Here is a 13,648-nt window from a genome sequence, read left to right on the forward strand (position 1 = left end):
AAATTGTCTCATTTTGCAACAAACAAAAACTGCAGCCATCAGAATAAATACAAAGATGAAATAGTCATACATTAATTAAATGCATGCCTGCTTGAATAATTCATTTCATTCTGAGCACAACCTCAAACCTGCTCTGTCATCTCTCTCTCATGTTTAAGGTGAGGTACGCTGTGAACCCCCCAACAACCGCCTCGACCGCTTCACAGGAACGCTAACCTACGTCGGTCAGAAATACCCGCTGGACAATGAGAAGATCCTGCTGCGAGGCTGCACCCTGAGGAACACTGAGTGGTGCTTTGGACTCGTTCTGTTTGCAGGTGGGAAGGATTTTTCATGAACAGGTGTCAAGTTAGGCCTGCACGATTGAGGGAAAAATTTCAATCACAATCGTTTAGCTTAGAACTGATATTCCGATTCTCTGCCGCAATTATTTGCTCACGAAGTGTTATGTTTATTGCACACATGACCCATCACAAAACAAAACAAATTGGCACTAGCAAACATATTTTTTTTTTGTTGGCACCTATAGCACATTGCACATCACCACGAGCCTGTAAGCATAGAGGCTTCAATGAAGAGAAGGGAGAGCATTGCAGCCCTTGAATGCTTTAAAAGAGTCTATGTTTAAAGGTCTAATGGAATAAAAATTCAATTTTTGCGAGGGTTTCTTTTACTTTAATATAAGTTCCCCTAGCCTGCCTATCGTCCCCCGGTGGCTAGAAATCGTGATAGGTGGAAACCGAGCCCTGGGTATCCTGCTCTGCTTTTGAGAAAATGAAAGCTCAGATGGGCCCATCTGGAATCTATCCCCTTATGTCATAAGGAGCAAGGTTACCTCCCCCCTTTCTGCTTTGGCCGCCCAGAGAATTTGGCCCACCCGCGAGAGAGAGACATCATGGATTTCAAAGTTTAATTGCGAAAAGGGGTTAATCGAGATCATGATTTTATAACGATTTATGGTGCAGGCCTAGTGTCAGTACCACGTCATCATAACAACTGTTTTTTGCATTGATACTGATACTCTGACTTCAATACCAGTTTTCCTGAACAATACTTTTTTTGATAACAATTTTATAGAAATCATTTTTACAAAACAGCCTACAACACTATGGTATATTTTTTTTACGCTCATGTGATGCACACTGTAGTCAAGCCTCTAAAAAATCCACCAACACACACGTTGGCTCTATCTCTGTGCGTAACGTAGAGTTTTTCCTGCATGTATCTACAACGTGTAACATTAGACAGCCAATCACAAGTATTATTATATCTTGGTAGAAGTGTTCTTATCGGCTCACTGACACTGATGAGATTTACTTCGTGAAGTAAGATAATGAAATTTGGTATTGGACGACAAGGCCTTTTTTGATAGTCTATATTATAGAGACAATTTGGTCAGTGCCTTAAAAGAATCAAAGTTCAGTACCCAGTCCTAATTGTCCCTAATAAATAAAAAACTAAGATGTTTTTAAATGGAGGATGTGAAATCATATGAGGTCATTTGGTTCCTCTTTTTTGCAGGTCCAGAGACAAAGCTGATGCAGAACTGTGGGAAAACTACGTTTAAGAGGACCAGTATAGACCGACTGATGAACGTCCTAGTACTTTGTGTGAGTCTGTTTATCTGATCTAAGGATGGCTTAATTATTCATCAAGTCATCAGTTGATTTTTACGGCTAAATCCGGTTATTACATAAAATTAACTCTTGAAAACAAGATTTCACTTCTTCTGGCGCAATAAGTCAAATGATGTCTTTATCTTTTATTAATAAATGAGCTGCGCCATGGTAGTTACCCAGAGCATTGAAGATCAGCCAGACAAGAGGAAGTAAATCAATGGGAAGTAAATAAAATACAGGGTTAAAATGTTTAACTTCTTCCGTAAAAAATCTATCCGGCTTTGTATGTTTGTGTCTTGACTGATTCTAGTTGAAAGGATCAACTTGCTAAACCTGTATTTTACACATTCCCAACATTTCAGATGTATCAGAAAACATTAATAGATTTATTTATTTCTAATGTTAACTAGTGGATTTAAAGACCTGTCAATCACTTTGAGAAGGGTAGCCGGTTCCATTCTTGTTTTTTTAAACTTTCAACTTGGGTTCAGTTGTCCAGTCATTCTTTGATAGACCAGCCTTTGACCTATTCATTATTTCCAAAACTCTCCATGCAGATTTTTGGTTTCCTGGCCTTCATGTGCACCATCCTTGCAATAGGAAACTACTTCTGGGAAATGAACGAAGGCTCACAGTTCATGGTCTTCCTTCCCAGACAAGACGGCAACAACGCTGCCTTCTCCGCCTTCCTCACGTTCTGGTCCTACGTCATCATCCTTAACACTGTGGTGCCCATCTCTCTCTATGTTAGGTAACAACACGGGTAGAATTGCTGTTTATTTAATTAAATACAAAACTTCTACAAAATGCATAAATAACAAAGATTGTATTTGCTTCTTCTCACTTCCTGACTCTACACCTTTCGGCAGCGTGGAGATCATTCGGCTGGGGAACAGCTTCTACATCGACTGGGACAGGAAAATGTACTTTGCACGTTACAACACCCCCGCCGAGGCTCGCACCACCACGCTAAACGAGGAGCTCGGCCAGATCAAATACGTCTTCAGTGACAAAACAGGGACGCTCACTCAGAATATCATGACGTTCAACAAGTGCTCCATCAACGGCAAATCTTACGGTAAGATTCAAAAGTTCTACCTGGAGTTATCTAAGTTGGTTTGGCCAGAATAATTGAAATCCTCTGTGTGAGTGTTCTGAGGCTTTAAACCATAAAGAATGGCTAACACATAATTATTTTAAACATACATAAAGCATTTAATAACGTAAATGGAAAGAGAAAGTATTATCCTCACTTATACTCACTTGATTGACAATATTTCTGTACTCAGACCTTCATTAGTCATTAGGCAAAGTTCGTATAGACACCATGCACATGTTTAAGCTATAGGCTCTTTGTTTGTGTGCAGCTAAATCAATGAGCTCTTCAAATGTCAATCTGAGCTGTTGCAGTTAAAGAAACATAGTAAATGTACCAATATTATAGAAAGTAGTTTTGCATCACCTAATAACAAAACTTATATTTAGTCTTCGAAAAGGTAGTAAAAGACACTAAAGGCAAAAAATTGAAAAACAAAGGCATTTGCTTCTTCTGTGTCCATCATGTAATTGGTTCATTTTTGTGTTCACACGTCACTTGTAAGTTTCATCTATTTTCTTTCTCTTTTTTTAGGGGATGTTTATGACTACACAGGTCAAAGACTAGAAATTACTGAGGTGAGTCAGGTTTTTGGTGATGTAAATTCGGCAATCCTTTAACTACATCACACTGATTCACTATTCACTTCACTGGCTTCCCGTTTCCGCCAGGATTGAATATAAGGGCTCCCTTCTCACCCCCTCCCACCATGCAGTATGCACTGTAGCACTTTGAGATTTGCTTCAAAATATAAAGTGCATTACAAATCAATCAATTGTTATCTTGTCACAAAGGATACATCATGTAGATTCTGCAAAATTTCTATTAAATTTAGTGACACCTCTTGCGTCTTCACACCCTGTCTTCTGTCTCTTTCGACAGCATACAGAGACGGTGGACTTCTCCTTCAACCCGCTGGCTGACCCCCGCTTCATGTTCCACGACCACGCCCTGGTGGAGGCGGTGAAGCTGGAGGACCCAGAGGTCCACAACTTCTTCAGACTGTTGGCCCTCTGCCACACCGTCATGGCCGAGGAGAAGAAAGAAGGTGAGAAGCGGTTGAGTGTCTCTCTGTGAGCCGCTGTCTTTTTCTTAGATAATGCAAATATCCTTACACAATAAAAACGAAAGTGACCAAAAATTACTCACTTCACCTAAATCTGAGAACAATTCCTCTTCCTCCACTCTTCAGGTGAGCTTTTCTATCAGGCCCAGTCTCCAGATGAGGGAGCACTGGTCACAGCGGCCCGAAACTTTGGATTTGTTTTCCGCTCGCGCACACCAGAGAGCGTTTCCATCGTGGAAATGGGGGAACAGCGCAGCTATGAACTCCTGGCCATCTTGGATTTCAACAACGTCCGCAAGAGGATGTCCGTCATAGGTATAAAATCCTCTGAAAAAATAAAATTTCCTATTTAGTGTGATTCCTCATACAGTTTTCATGTTGATTGCTGTCGCTGGAGATTTCCTTTTTTTTAACTGTGGTGATTGTTATAGCAGATTTTTCCTTCTGTTCCTATTTAACAGAACTGTATTTTCGTGTCATGATGGGGTCATGTAAGTGTGTGTTTGTGTGTACAGTGCGGTGTCCAGAAGGGAAGCTCTGTCTCTACTGTAAAGGTGCAGACACAATCATCTACGAGAGGCTGCATCAGTCCTGCAGCAAGCTGATGGACGTCACTACAGAGCACCTTAACGTCAGTAATATTTGAGATTTGATTGTTATACTTTATCTGAATTCTTCTTGTAAGTTTCCTGCAGTGTTGCTGAATGTTTGTCTCTGCATGCCTGTGTGTTGGTTGTTTTCTGTCAAGTGTGTTTGTGTGTGTTTATACAGACAAAGTTCCCTGCCCTGGAAGCATAAATAATTGAATTTGAACACTTGGGCTTTATTATAATGATGACGATAACTTTTGTATTGCTCCAAATGATAGAGGCGAAACAAATGAAATTGGTTTGTTCTATAAAGATTATCCAAATTTAGGGTTTTGTGTGTGTGTGTGTGTGTGTGTGTGTTTGTGTGTGGGAAGCGTTCAACCCTCAATATATGCATGTTGATCTGCAGGAGTTTGCAGGGGAGGGCCTGCGGACTCTGGCGCTGGCCTATAAGAATCTGGACGAGGAGTATTTCAACCAGTGGAAACAGCGCCACCATGAGGCCAGCACCGAGCTCGACAACCAAGAGAGCAAACTGGAAGAGCTGTACGAGGAGATAGAGAAGGATCTACTGGTAGGAAAATAACTCATGTTTCTTTAAAGCTCAAACCATAAAACCTGGGTTTCATTTTTTAAAATTGTAGACTGAATGTGTGTTTCCAGCTGCTTGGAGCAACAGCCATAGAAGACAAGTTACAAGACGGAGTACCTCAAACTATAGAGCAGTTGTCCAAAGCCAACATCAAAATATGGGTTTTGACTGGTGACAAGCAAGGTACATAACTTTAAATATAATGAGAGAATTTAATTTGGAACAAATTATATAACTGTTTTGGATTGGGTGGATGGTTAAACTTTCTTTACATGGAAACAAGTCTGAAAACGTTTTTGTCATGTTTGTCATAATTCAGTTTTATCAATAGAAATCAATTAGGTGTCACTTTTTCAATCTGAAGTCATCTTGTTTTATATTTAAAATAATGATTATAACAGTTTATCACAACTAGGGCCAGGATTTTGTAGTTTCTGCCATATATCTCATACTCACCAAAGTAATTGCTGAGACCTGGAAACAACGCAGTCAGATGTGGAAAAAAGAAAAACGATCGTCAACGTGCAAAAAAGCCAAACTGATTATCTAAACCACTTTATTTAGAGGTCAAATAGAAAGTGATATTTCTTGTTAGAAACCTTTAAATTCAGACTATAGCACACCATCTGCTCCACACCTGCTAAACTGTATAACCCTTTATTGGACAGCCAGCCTCAGTCACACCTAAAGCAGAAAGTGACAACATGACCAAAGGACTCACCATTTGGAACTTGCACATTGACCATGCACTAACTGTGTTTGTATGTACTTCATTTGCTTGTTGTATTATTGCAGAAGTATCAGAAGATACATTCCTTTTTGAATATAGTATTCCTGATTCGGTCCCAAACATCATGCAGGATCATTGTTAAATATAGCTCTTCACTGTGTAATATTTAGATTACTTTTCATTCTGTTCTTTTCTTCATATCTGTTACAACTGTCATCTTACTTATGTTAATTATTCATGCTGCAGAAACTGCAGAAAACATTGGGTACTCCTGCAACTTACTGCGGGAGGAGATGAACGACGTCTTCATCGTCGCGGGCAACTCACCTGAGGATGTCAGACAGGAACTCAGGTCAGAGGCAGTTTTCAAAAGACTGTACCGTTTCAGTTTAGGCATCACCTGAGGAACTGAGCTGATTATGAAACGTATCCATGCATCCATCCTTTTTTTTTTTTTTTTTTTTTCATTTTCTTGTGGAGCAGAAATGCACGGACCTCCATGAAACCAGTCGAGGATTCAATGTTTCTGCCAGAAAGGACTCTGGGTAAAGGTGTGAAACTGATCGCAGACGAGTTGGTAAATGGAGAGTACGGCCTGGTTATAAACGGACACAGCCTGGTACGTCATTAGATGTGTCCTGATTACAATTCATGTTGTAACTGTCTTCTGTGACATATATTATGTATTATTTAAACTTAAAAGGGAAACTGTTGTATAATTCCTGTCTCTAATCTTCCCTATGTTCCCTCAGGCGTACGCCCTGGAGGGCAGCATGGAGCTGGAATTCCTGAGGACGGCGTGTATGTGTAAAGCAGTGATCTGCTGCCGGGTCACTCCTCTGCAGAAGGCTCAGGTGGTCGAGCTTGTCAAGAAGTACAAGCAGGCGGTCACACTGGCCATAGGAGATGGAGCCAACGACGTCAGCATGATCAAAGGTATCAGCGGGGCCACACAGCAGCTATATGTGTGAAAGTTAAAGAGGTTTTTCCTCCCAAGTAGGAAATTTGCAAAAAAGAAAGTTGCTGCTAAAGATTGCAGCTGTACTGCTAGTTCTCCCCAAATACAAAATGCAGCTCAATGGGCTTTGGCTTCCATTACGAATGCTTTGATAAACTAACCAGAACTGAAATGATGAGTTGATAAATAGATTAATTGTTTCAGACATTTTTCAAACACAAGTGGCAAACATTCCCTTTACAGCTTGTCAAATGTGAGGCTTTGCTTCAGTACATATCCTTGGACTCTGTAAAATTCGAATGGGCTTTTTTTTTCAATGATTTGGAACTCCAAATGAATGATAGTATTGCTACATATTAACCATAAGAATTTAGTATGCTGGTGATACGGTGAGTATCTCTCCTCTTGTTTAGGTGTATATCTGCCCCATAGTGGCCAAAAATGTATTAATGCAGCTTTAAGTTGTAGTACATGATCTGTGGTTGCCTGAAACCCCGAAAAAAAAGACTAAAATATTTTCCACAAATAGAAAAAAATGTACGCTTCTTTTCTTGCTGTTTTTTGGATACAGAGAAATTCAGACACCCGTGTCTTCTTCTTGTCTTTGTCCTCCCAGCGGCTCATATAGGCGTGGGCATCTCAGGCCAGGAGGGCATGCAGGCCGTGCTGTCCAGCGACTTTTCTTTCGCCCAGTTCCGCTTCCTGCAGCGCCTCCTGCTGGTGCACGGCCGCTGGTCCTACCTGCGCATGTGCAAGTTCCTGCGCTACTTCTTCTACAAGAACTTCACCTTCACCTTCGTCCACTTCTGGTACGGCTTCTTCTGTGGCTTCTCTGCACAGGTGAGAGAGTGAAGGAAGACGGAGGGAGAAAGGACGGTGGTGTTTAGTTTTCAGTGGTGGAAGAAGTATTTAAATCCTTTACATAAGTGAATGAACCACACTGTAGAAATACTAGTAATTTTTTTTTTTTACTAATACAAGTAAAAATCATGCATTTAAAATGTTGCTTAAGTAAAAGTTTGTAACAATCACAACAGTTCTTTGTTTAATCGTTTCAGTATTTTTAGGCCTATATTGTTGGGTAGTTTAACTTATAACAAAACTTTGTATTTCATAAACTACATGTGTTTTTTGTATAAAAATCTTAATGTTTAAAGTAAATAGTAACTAAAGCTGTCAGATTACTGTAGTGAAGTAAAAAAATACAATACTTCTCTCTGAAATGTTGTAGAGTTGAAGTAGAAAGTGGCATGAAAAGAAAAGTATCTCAAATTTGTACTTAAAGTACAGTACTGGAGTAAGTGTACTCGGTTACTTTCCACCACTGCTAGTTTTGTAATACAAGACTGTAAAAGGTAAAACCAGTGTTTCTCGACCTTTTTAGCTTGCAACACAAAACATCTGTGTGTATTTAGACCCGTTTGCCATCCAGATGTCTATGAGATCATTTACCCCCTCTAAACTTCTCAGATGGTGTAATTTAAATAATATTTGAAGCCAAGAACAGTTAAATTATCCATCATTAAACCACAAAAGGACGTTTGTTTTGAAGAATTGTTCATTCTGAAAATACAAAATGCAGACTTTTATCATACTGTGTTGTAAATATTGTTTCAACGCTGTATCCAATAAAATATATGGAAAAAATAATCCAACATTTAACGAAAAGGTTTTTACCGGAATATTTTCTTTCCTTTCCCATTAATCATCTTACCACAGAGCTAAACAACCTAAAAGTGAATATATAAAGTAGTTTAAAGTAGCGCCAACTAAAATGCTGTTTTGGCACGGATCAGTCTATAGTATTAATGATCTAATAATGTCACATATAATATATCAGTCACAGGGGACATTTTTCTGCAAAACAAGTACTTTTACTTTTGATACTTTAAGTACATTTACTTAAATTACAGTATATTTAAAATGTAAGTACTCTTACCTGTAAGGAAGTAAGTTATTTTGGTACTTTTGCTTAAGTAACGTGTGTGAATCTTCTTCTACCATTGGTATTCAAGGATGAAGATGGTAGAAGTCATTTTTAATTTCTGCTTTTGCTTTTTCAGACGGTGTATGATGAGTGGTTCATAACACTCTACAATCTGATGTACACAGCACTACCTGTCCTGGGAATGAGTCTGTTTGATCAGGTAACTATCTGATGTGCACGTATCTATAATAAACCTTATATGTTTATATAAAGAATAGAGCTGGAGGTGTTCAAGCTGACAGAACAGAGAACAGAAACACACAGACTTGATACCTTTGTCTCTCCCTGCTGGTCAGGATGTGAACGACGTGTGGAGTTTCCAGTATCCTCAGCTCTACATTCCCGGTCAACTCAACCTGTACTTCAGCAAGAAGGCCTTCTTCAAATGTGTTCTCCACAGCTGCTACAGCTCCATGGTGCTCTTCTTCATCCCTTACGCAGCCATGCACAACACCGTGAGGGACGACGGGAAGGACGTCGCCGACTACCAGTCCTTCGCTCTCCTCACCCAGACATGTCTGCTGTTTGCCGTCACCATCCAGGTATGAGGAACACTTTTCTTTTGGAGAATCTTGTCTCTACCCTTAGTCGGGCTTAGAGTGCAAAAACAATTACAGATATTTTTGTGTCCTCTCCATGTTTTTAGTTAGGGTTGGAGATGTCCTACTGGACAGCCGTGAACACTTTCTTCGTGTTGGGCAGCCTGGCCATGTACTTTGCTGTCACGTTCACCATGTACAGCAACGGCATGTTTCTCATGTTGCCGTCAGCCTTCCCTTTCATAGGTGAGTGGTCAACTCATAATCTCGCCAAACACCTCTCCTTAAAGATATCGTTGTGTTCGTTTGCACATTTGTGTTGGTTAGTAGGCGTTAACATGCATGCCTGCTCCAGCGAAAAGCTTTGCTCATTCTTTCATATGAGGCTCCTTTGGAATAAAGGGGGCAGTATAATTCAAATAAGTTGAATTATACTTCCAAATAGAGTCGGAATTTAGTTCAGTGTGTTTTCACATGCAAAATGTCTGGTTTACAACTCCGACAAATATCAAAGCTGGTTTAGCTCAGAGCTGTGTGTGTACTAAAATGTAATGTACAGTCTCATGGTCTAATTGTTAGTCTTGTTTACTTATTCTTTGAACATATTTCCTTATTCAAATAATATTTCTTTTAAAATTTTGACTGTATTTTATGTTCATTCTACTTTGCGTGATGACAAATTATTTGTTGTAGCAATAATTAAAATAGAAAAAAAGTTCTTTTAGAAACACATTACATACAACCATGTCAGGTAGCAGAAAAATGGATTGACATGAATGTAGATGCTGTTTTGACAAACAACTTCCAACCCAAGTGCTCTACTATTTCTTTTTGTCTGTAACCGTAAAAGTAAAGTCCATTTATACTTATACAGCAAATGTGTTTGAGATAGCAATCTGATGTTGACACTATGATTACACTAGCATTTCATTTCAATTTTTACATGTCAAAGGCAGCTTTACGACCCTTTACAAAGACACAAAATTCAATTTTTTCAAGTAAAGTTGTTACACTCACTCAGCATAATTTATTTGCTTCTGTGAATGACCAGGAGGACTTGCAACACAGCCATCATGTTTTCACAATACAGAGAGGTTAGAAAAATAATATGAGATCCGGAAGAAACATTTATTAAGTAGGTTGTAGGTTAGAACACTGGAAATGTCATTTATACATACTACTACTTAACTTTTTAGTAGTAGTTCTGTCAAACAGGAATCAAGTCAAGAATTTGATATGTTTGTGGTAATCTTGTCCATAGGGAAGTCAGCATTTATAGCTGTAGCATATCTTGATGTTACCCAAGTCATAACAGGGATGACAGTTAAGTTTAAAGTATTTAAAGGATTGAAAAGCTTAAAATTATAAACCTTGTATGTGTATTATGTGTGTGTTTGTCCAGGAACAGCCCGGAACTCTCTGAACCAGCCCAACATTTGGCTGACCATCCTCCTCACCTCCATCCTGTGTGTCCTTCCTGTGGTTACCTACCGGTTCCTGTTTATTCAGCTCTACCCCACCATCAATGACAAGGTAAAGATGGATCTACTGTACCAATTTAATCTGCATGCTCGCTAAGATACAACTGCCTTTGTCAAACATGAATCCAAAATAAATCCCAGAAATGGGTTGGCATGTGTGATAAGTGTGCCTCTGTCCAGCATTTTGACTTTGTTACAATCTACCCAAACCTTTAGGTGATGTTCAAGGTGAGACAAGCCAAAGCCACACCTGCCCCCCCGCCTCTACGCACCCGCATCCGCCGTACCAGCTCCCGTCGCTCAGGCTACGCCTTCTCGCACGCGCAGGGCTACGGGAACCTGGTGACTTCAGGCCGGTTCTTGCGGCGTCCTGCTTTGTCGGGATCTTCGGGTTTCGGCAACATAGGTCGCACCACAACTGGGTTCAGTCCCATGGGACGATCGGCTGGATACAGCCCAACAGGACGCCCGCAGAACGCCAAGGTCCAAGATGTGGAGGTGACGTCGCTGCAGATGTACAGGACTATCAAAGATTCTGCCTTCTGACAGACAGCCGGTTATCTTCAAGATGGAAGTATGGAATAAACTAAACAGCTGGATGCCCCTGGTGTTTTTAAGCTCCATTCATACATTTGTTACCATGAAGAACTTGCTTGGGCACTCCAGAGAACTTCAAGGATTTTAATGATCTGTCTCTCATCTGTCCAATCACCTAAGACGAGGTTTAAAAAGTGCATAACTTTTGCTCCAAGCACTTCATTTTGTAAAAGTTTTATCAAAAGGAACTACAGCAAAATGTGTCACCACTTCTGATGGGTACATGGATCGCTTTGCTCAGATCATGAGTATTTATGTAAAATATGCCTCATGCTAAGCCAACAGTAACAGGGTGATTCACTTTCAGATTGGAACAACCACAGAGGGGAAAAAGTTTGGCTTCATGAGAAGGACAAAGTGTCATCATGTTTACAGACCACCAAGATTTCCCTAACCCTGGGAGTCTATATGCACAGCAGGGCTTTGTACAGAGGATAAATAAACCAGCTAAGCCATTTTGCATAAGAATATTTTAATTTTGTACTTTTAAGTGTTTAAGTTTCAATTGTTTTAAAGCATTTTATTTTGCTGTCTTGAAAGCTTTTTCACATGGCAGCAGGGGATGACTTAATCTTTGGAAGATCATGAATGTTTCAAAAAGTGCTCCCAACAGATGTTCGTCTTCTCAGAGGAAGAGATATTATGGCAAGCGTTGTTAGTCCACCCAATTTTACAGTATGCTTTTTCTCTTCACTTTATGTGTGCTGAAAAATATTCATGCAACTTAAATGAATTAGGAGAAGAAAACAGATCATTTTTGTATAGCAGACCCTAGTTTTGATTTACTACAAAACCACAGAGATATTTGAATAACGTTCTAAAGGACCACTGTGTAATCGGGCATACTTTAAGGGTTTTTAAGGGTTTATAAGTTGTAAGTAATAAAATACATATAATTGCTTACAGATAAGAAATAAGCTCTTAATAAGAACAATGATTGGGCTGGACTGCCAGGTTGTAAAAGTGTATAGAACTTTCTCTGTCTTTTCAGATAACTACTCAATACATCTTTACAGTAAGTGAGAAACCTAAAAAGCAGGGTTGATCGCTAATTAGGAGTCATAATGGTCATTTTCTGCGGACACAATTAATGGTTAGTAATAAATTAAACAGTTGTTATACTTCAGTAATCCTTCAAGTAATAATGTATTCTTAATACTACTATTAATAATATTAAAACTATTTATCATAGTGGTTTGAATGAAATTTGTCATCTAAAGAGAGATAATGGTGCCGGGCAAAAAAAAAAAAAATCACTGTAATTGTAAAGTTCTTGATAAATGGATTTTGGTCTGTAAGATCTGCAGTTCTGCGAGTGATTCATACCATCTATCCTCCATACCAACTCATCCTGTGTAGGGTCCCTGGGAACGTATCCCAGCATGCACTGGACTGGTTCAACTTGGGCAGTTTCACACTCACACCTATGAGTGGATTTAAAGTCACCAATCAACACGACTTTCTTTGGCTTTTTTTTTTTTTTTTATTCAAGCTGGCAACCTAAATGTTGCTCTTTCTAATAGCTTATTCCTGATCTGAACAAGTTATAAAGAATGCCTTATTACAAGGTGGTACCAATATTGTCTACAGTGTAGCTTTATGGGAGCATAAAATGTCTGAAATGTACCTCAGCGTTTAGGTCTTGGGTTTTATATTTTGAGTTGTTTTCCAGCTCTAGCAACCGTGAATCTAAGGCCCTGTTCAAGCCAAGAGGGTAAGCCTCTCCTCTCTAAGCGTTGCTCCTATGGCGCCATTTTAATGCGACAAAGCCATCACCCACCGTTAGCATCCCATTGACTGGCATTCATTTTGACGTCACTTTGACAGTGAATAACTTTACATCTGAAGCATTTAAAAACTCGATTTGTCCATTGTTTATTTCTAAAAAAACACCACAATGTATTAAAGGCTCCATTACCTTGTATCTCACGTTATGGCTCTGTAGCAGACGTTTTTGTAAAAATAGGCTAACGATTGTGTCATAACCAAGCGACTTGTTGTCGCATAGTCGACAAATCACCGCATTGTCAAGAGAAGCTCGCAGACCGTTTCAACTTCCATTAGCTGTTTAGGTTTAATTACTAAAGTTAACTAGCATTTTAGTTAGCAAATCATTTGCCTGTGCCTATGTTGTCTCCTAACATATAGCTATGCTTTCCATCTCTGGTCCATTTCTTTAACTGTATATGGTTCAGTTGCCTACTGTGTAGCCTTTGGGGCTATAACCAGATCATGTCTAGAGCCAAATTAGAGGGATAGCAGTTCAAATATGTGTACCAGAATGTGTCCTAAATACACCTTGAGTTACCACTTGAGACAAAATGCAGCATCCCTACCAATAAATATGGAAAACTGCACATTTTCAGAATGAGAAGTGGGCTGAGCCGACCATA

General features: G+C 39.4%; 1 protein-coding gene across 2 annotated transcripts in view; it reads left to right on the forward strand.

Moving 5' to 3' along the window:
* Positions 1-13,648, forward strand: part of LOC117944555 (phospholipid-transporting ATPase ID-like) — a 52,111-nt gene that overhangs the window by 25,429 nt on the left and 13,034 nt on the right. Inside the window, exons 10-28 of one of the 2 annotated variants that reach the window (XM_034871434.1) lie at positions 159-317; positions 1,522-1,610; positions 2,177-2,370; positions 2,489-2,697; positions 3,250-3,293; positions 3,598-3,763; positions 3,908-4,096; positions 4,297-4,412; positions 4,781-4,945; positions 5,035-5,146; positions 5,940-6,045; positions 6,177-6,312; positions 6,446-6,629; positions 7,268-7,491; positions 8,715-8,798; positions 8,935-9,180; positions 9,285-9,423; positions 10,580-10,710; positions 10,875-11,232. In XM_034871434.1, the coding sequence (XP_034727325.1) occupies positions 159-317; positions 1,522-1,610; positions 2,177-2,370; positions 2,489-2,697; positions 3,250-3,293; positions 3,598-3,763; positions 3,908-4,096; positions 4,297-4,412; positions 4,781-4,945; positions 5,035-5,146; positions 5,940-6,045; positions 6,177-6,312; positions 6,446-6,629; positions 7,268-7,491; positions 8,715-8,798; positions 8,935-9,180; positions 9,285-9,423; positions 10,580-10,710; positions 10,875-11,204 (3,023 nt within the window). In that variant the 3' untranslated portion in view covers positions 11,205-11,232. Of the gene's footprint in view, positions 1-158; positions 318-1,521; positions 1,611-2,176; positions 2,371-2,488; positions 2,698-3,249; positions 3,294-3,597; positions 3,764-3,907; positions 4,097-4,296; positions 4,413-4,780; positions 4,946-5,034; positions 5,147-5,939; positions 6,046-6,176; positions 6,313-6,445; positions 6,630-7,267; positions 7,492-8,714; positions 8,799-8,934; positions 9,181-9,284; positions 9,424-10,579; positions 10,711-10,874; positions 12,495-13,648 lie in introns of those variants that run through there. The other variant, XM_034871435.1, reaches the window with a different exon arrangement.

Source organism: Etheostoma cragini, chromosome 5, assembly GCF_013103735.1.
Source record: "Etheostoma cragini isolate CJK2018 chromosome 5, CSU_Ecrag_1.0, whole genome shotgun sequence".
NCBI classification, from domain to species: domain Eukaryota; kingdom Metazoa; phylum Chordata; class Actinopteri; order Perciformes; family Percidae; genus Etheostoma; species Etheostoma cragini.